The sequence below is a fragment of the Hyla sarda genome, chromosome 3 (genome assembly GCF_029499605.1).
Source record: "Hyla sarda isolate aHylSar1 chromosome 3, aHylSar1.hap1, whole genome shotgun sequence".
NCBI lineage: Eukaryota > Metazoa > Chordata > Amphibia > Anura > Hylidae > Hyla > Hyla sarda.
The window spans coordinates 421,288,296-421,294,372 of NC_079191.1; the positions used below are offsets into that span (position 1 = coordinate 421,288,296).

General features: G+C 47.9%; 1 protein-coding gene across 1 annotated transcript; it reads left to right on the forward strand.

The window, feature by feature from the left end:
* Window positions 1-279: 279 nt before the first annotated feature.
* On the forward strand, window positions 280-5,673 carry LOC130361079 (sarcoplasmic reticulum histidine-rich calcium-binding protein-like). Its single transcript, XM_056563645.1, has 4 exons — window positions 280-310; window positions 2,030-2,798; window positions 3,030-4,835; window positions 4,944-5,673. The coding sequence occupies exons 1-4, from the start codon at window positions 280-282 to the stop codon at window positions 5,671-5,673; spliced, it is 3,336 nt and encodes a 1,111-aa protein (XP_056419620.1).
* The last annotated feature ends 404 nt before the right edge of the window (window positions 5,674-6,077 follow it).

The window sequence follows — 6,077 nt, forward strand, 5'->3', positions numbered from 1 at the left end:
GGATGTTGGGGTGTAGAGGGGTGTACATGGGTGACAGAGGGGTGTTGGGGTGTAGAGGGGTGTACATGGGTGACAGAGGGATGTTGGGGGGTGTCGAGGAGTGTACATGGGTGACAGGGGGTGAAAGAGGGGTGAACAGGAGTGACAAGGTGGTAACAGGGGTGGAGAGGGGTGACAAAGGGACAGAGGGGTAAATAGTGTGGGTCGGACATTGGTGATGGGGGGTAGATTGGGGGGTGGTCAGAGGGGTGGTGAACGTGGGTCACAGGGGCGGACAAGATGGACATGGATGACAGGAAAGTGGAAAAAGGTGATAGGGGGTAACAGAGGAGTGACAAAGGGGGTTGGACAGGGGTGACAGAGGGGAAAGGGTGCATTACCTTAATTAAGCTGAGCCATCCTTCTGCGGGGGGCCGAGAAGAGTTTGGGGGCCGGCGGGAAGAGAGTCTGGAGGGCCGGCGGGAAGAGAGTCCTGCTGGAGCCTGCGGAACCCCTGGCAGTTCTTAATGAAACCCCTTGGAATCACTGTTGTAAGCTGCAGGCATGCTGGGAGGTGTATTTTTGCAACAGCTGGAGCCAAACTGGTTGGGAAACACTGCTTTATGGCATTAAACTATTATAGGCTACATAAGAGCTGGGGACCCTTTTTTATCCTTGTTATTGTAGTCTTGTTAGATTTATTTATTTATTTATTTATTTGCATTTAACTGTAGGTTTGGAAACATGGAGTTAAATGTCTTGGGGTACAGTGTGACACTAATGCCTCCCAACTTTTTAGATGGTCAAACAGGGTGTACAGTAAGCCCCCGACATGCGATGGCCCCGACATATGATAAAATCGACATACGATCACTCTCAGAGGCCATCGCATGTCGATGTCAGCATTGACATACGATGCTTTTATATGTCGGGGCCATCGCATTAACTGCTATCCGACAGCACAAAATGCTTAAGCTTCTGTCGAATAGCAGTTTAAGCATCCCGGGCAGGTTCGCTTACCTATTCCCGCTGCTCCGGGTCCACTTCATGATCCTCCAGCATCTTCTGCATCTTCTCTGGGGTCCGGGCCTCGCTTTCCGGCGTCGTTATTACGTCACTGCGCACACCGCGCCGGCGCAGCAGCATAATAACGTCACCAGAAAGCGAGGCCCGGACCCTGCAGAAGATGCAGAAGAAGCCGGAGGATCGCGAAGAAGACACCGGAGCAGCGGGACAGCATCAGGAGCCCCTGGGACACCATCGGGAGCGGTGAGGACCTGGTCCGGAGCGGCAGAGACAGGTGAGTACAGCTTCCTATACTTTACATTGCACGAATCCCTCAACATACGATGGATTCGACAAACGATGGGTCGTTTGGAATGAATTACCATCGTATGTTGAGGGACCACTGTACTTATGGTTCATTGTCTGAAAGATCCCTTTTTTATTCAATAATATATACAGTATGTGCTTGAATAGTTTTAATCCAAATGTTAGGAGAAAAAAAATCACAGGAAAATAGAATTTTTTTTGTAATTCAAGTTGCACCAAGTAACGAAATAATTTATAAATGGACATTAGGAAGCATCTGAATGGTTTTTCGGGAAATATAGTAAGTGTATTAACGCAGATCTATTTCTAAGGAGGGACTTAGGTCAAAAGTAGGGACTGGCCCTCCAAAAGATGACACTAGGGAGGAACGGCAAAGTGCTAGAATTTTCTGGTGTCCGTCCTTAATGTTGGGTCAGGGGGTGACAATGGAATCCCAGGATAGATCTTATATGCCGTCCTATAGTTTTATATATCTTAGAAATGGTTCGTACAGCTGTTTGATTAACATGAGGGATTTGTGGTGCAGACCTCTGCTACTTCCTATCACCCCCCCATAAACGCATCTTAAGGGGAATTGCTAGGTATCAGAAGATGTTTACAAAGCTCTTACCCTCAACAACTTTTATCGCTTGACAGATTTAAAAGGACAAGACCAGGTATGAAGAGGACAAGAACAGGTATTAAGAGGACAAGCACAGATATAAGCATAACTATAAAGAGGAAAAGAACAGGTATGAAGAGGACAAGCACAGGTATGAAGAGGACAGGCACAGGTATGAAGAGGACAAGCACAGGTATGAAGAGGACAAGCACAGGTATGAAGAGGACAAGCACAGGTATGAAGAGGACAGGCACAGGTATGAAGAGGACAAGAACAGGTATGAAGAGGACAAGCACAGGTATGAAGAGGACAGGCACAGGTATGAAGAGGACAGGCACAGGTATGAAGAGGACAAGCACAGGTATGAAGAGGACAGGCACCGGTATAAAGAGGACAAACACAGGTATGAAGAGGACAGGCACAGGTATGAAGAGGACAAGCACAGGTATGAAGAGGACAGGCACAGGTATGAAGAGGACAAGCACAGGTATGAAGAGGACAGGCATAAGTATGAAGAGGACAAGCACAGGTATGAAGAGGACAAGCACAGGTATGAAGAGGACAATCACAGCTATGAAGAGAACAAGCACAGGTATGAAGACGACAGGCACAGGTATGAAGAGGACAAGCACAGGTATGAAGAGGACAAGAACAGGTATGAAGAGGACCGGCACAGGTATGAAGAGGACAGGCACAGATATGAAGAGGACAAGAACAGGTATGAAGAGGACAGGCACAGGTATGAAGAGGACAGGCACAGGTATGAAGAGGACAAGAACAGGTATGAAGAGGACAGGCACAGGTATGAAGAGGACAAGCACAGGTGTGAAGAGAACAAGCACAGGTATGAAGAGGACAACCACAGGTATGAAGAGGATAGGCACAGGTAAGAAGAGGACAACCACAGGTATGAAGAGGACAGGCACAGGTATGAAGAGGACAAGAACAGGTATGAAGACGACAGGCACAGGTATGAAGAGGACAAGAACAGGTATGAAGAGGACAAGAACAGGTATGAAGAGGACAGGCACAGGTATGAAGAGGACAGGCACAGGTAGGAAGAGGACAGGCACAGGTATGAAGAGGACAAGAACAGATATGAAGAGGACAGGCACAGGTATGAAGAGGACAAGAACAGGTATAAAGAGGACAAGCACAGGTATGAAGAGGACAAGCACAGGTGTGAAGAGAACAAGCACAGGTATGAAGAGGACAAGCACAGGTATGAAGAGGACAACCACAGGTATGAAGAGGACAACCACAGGTATGAAGAGGACAACCACAGGTATGAAGAGGACAACCACAGGTATGAAGAGGACAGGCACAGGTATAAAGAGGACAACCACAGGTATGAAGAGGACAAGAACAGGTATGAAGAGGACAAGCACAGATATGAAGAGGACAACCACAGGTATGAAGAGGACAGGCACAGGTATAAAGAGGACAACCACAGGTATGAAGAGGACAAGAACAGGTATGAAGAGAACAGGCACAGGTATGAAGAGGACAAGCACAGATATGAAGAGGACAACCACAGGTATGAAGAGGACAGGCACAGGTATGAAGAGGACAAGCACAGGTATGAAGAGGACAGGCACCGGTATGAAGAGGACAAACACAGGTATGAAGAGGACAGGCACAGGTATGAAGAGGACAAGCACAGGTATGAAGAGGACAGGCACAGGTATGAAGAGGACAAGCACAGGTATGAAGAGGACAGGCATAAGTATGAAGAGGACAAGCACAGGTATGAAGAGGACAATCACAGGTATGAAGAGGACAATCACAGCTATGAAGAGAACAAGCACAGGTATGAAGACGACAGGCACAGGTATGAAGAGGACAAGCACAGGTATGAAGAGGACAAGAACAGGTATGAAGAGGACCGGCACAGGTATGAAGAGGACAGGCACAGGTATGAAGAGGACAAGAACAGGTATGAAGAGGACAGGCACAGGTATGAAGAGGACAAGAACAGGTATGAAGAGGACAGGCACAGGTATGAAGAGGACAAGAACAGGTATAAAGAGGACAAGCACAGGTATGAAGAGGACAAGCACAGGTGTGAAGAGAACAAGCACAGGTATGAAGAGGACAAGCACAGGTATGAAGAGGACAACCACAGGTATGAAGAGGACAACCACAGGTATGAAGAGGACAACCACAGGTATGAAGAGGACAGGCACAGGTATGAAGAGGACAACCACAGGTATGAAGAGGACAACCACAGGTATGAAGAGGACAAGCACAGATATGAAGAGGACAACCACAGGTATGAAGAGGACAGGCACAGGTATAAAGAGGACAACCACAGGTATGAAGAGGACAAGAACAGGTATGAAGAGAACAGGCACAGGTATGAAGAGGACAAGCACAGATATGAAGAGGACAACCACAGGTATGAAGAGGACAGGCACAGGTATGAAGAGGACAAGCACAGGTATGAAGAGGACAGGCACCGGTATGAAGAGGACAAACACAGGTATGAAGAGGACAGGCACAGGTATGAAGAGGACAAGCACAGGTATGAAGAGGACAGGCACAGGTATGAAGAAGACAAGCACAGGTATGAAGAGGACAGGCATAAGTATGAAGAGGACAAGCACAGGTATGAAGAGGACAAGCACAGGTATGAAGAGGACAATCACAGCTATGAAGAGAACAAGCACAGGTATGAAGACGACAGGCACAGGTATGAAGAGGACAAGCACAGGTATGAAGAGGACAAGAACAGGTATGAAGAGGACCGGCACAGGTATGAAGAGGACAGGCACAGGTATGAAGAGGACAAGAACAGGTATGAAGAGGACAGGCACAGGTATGAAGAGGACAAGAACAGGTATGAAGAGGACATGCACAGGTATGAAGAGGACAAGCACAGGTGTGAAGAGAACAAGCACAGGTATGAAGAGGACAACCACAGGTAAAGAGAAGAGGACAGGCACAGGTATGAAGAGGACAACCATAGGTATGAAGAGGACAGGCACAGGTATGAAGAGGACAAGAACAGGTATGAAGACGACAGGCACAGGTATGAAGAGGACAAGAACAGGTATGAAGAGGACAAGAACAGGTATGAAGAGGACAGGCACAGGTATGAAGAGGACAGGCACAGGTATGAAGAGGACAGGCACAGGTATGAAGAGGACAAGAACAGATATGAAGAGGACAGGCACAGGTATGAAGAGGACAAGAACAGGTATAAAGAGGACAAGCACAGGTATGAAGAGGACAAGCACAGGTGTGAAGAGAACAAGCACAGGTATGAAGAGGACAAGCACAGGTATGAAGAGGACAACCACAGGTATGAAGAGGACAACCACAGGTATGAAGAGGACAACCACAGGTATGAAGAGGACAGGCACAGGTATGAAGAGGACAACCACAGGTATGAAGAGGACAACCACAGGTATGAAGAGGACAAGCACAGATATGAAGAGGACAACCACAGGTATGAAGAGGACAGGCACAGGTATAAAGAGGACAACCACAGGTATGAAGAGGACAAGAACAGGTATGAAGAGAACAGGCACAGGTATGAAGAGGACAAGCACAGATATGAAGAGGACAACCACAGGTATGAAGAGGACAAGAACAGGTATGAAGAGAACAGGCACAGGTATGAAGAGGACAAGCACAGGTATGAAGAGGACAAGCACAGGTATGAAGAGGAAAAGCACAGGTATGAAGAGGACAATGATAAGGACAAGAACAGGTATAAGAAGGACAAGTCAAAGTATGTAGAGTCTGTCAGCTATTAGGCTGGGGGCTTTGGAGGGTGAGGGCATCCACTAAGCCTTAGGCTGGGCCCCTAAAGCCTCCAGCCCTACAGTTAGTGGTGCCTCAGTGGCGGAGGTAGTGGTCCTGATGCTGGGTTGTTGCCCTCCTATGGCCTCCTCCACGTCTCCTGATGTACTGGCCTGGCTTCTGGTAGCGCCTCCATGCTCTGGACACTACACTGACAGAAACAGCAAACCTTCTTGCCACAGCTCGCATTGATGTGCCATCCTGGATGAGCTGCACTACCTGAGCCACTTGTGTGGGTTGTAGACTCAGTCTTATGCTACCACTAGAGTGAAAGCTCCGCCAGCATTCAAAAGTGACCAAAATATCAGCCAGGAAGCATAGGAACTGAGAAGTTGTCTGTGGTCACCACCTACAGAAC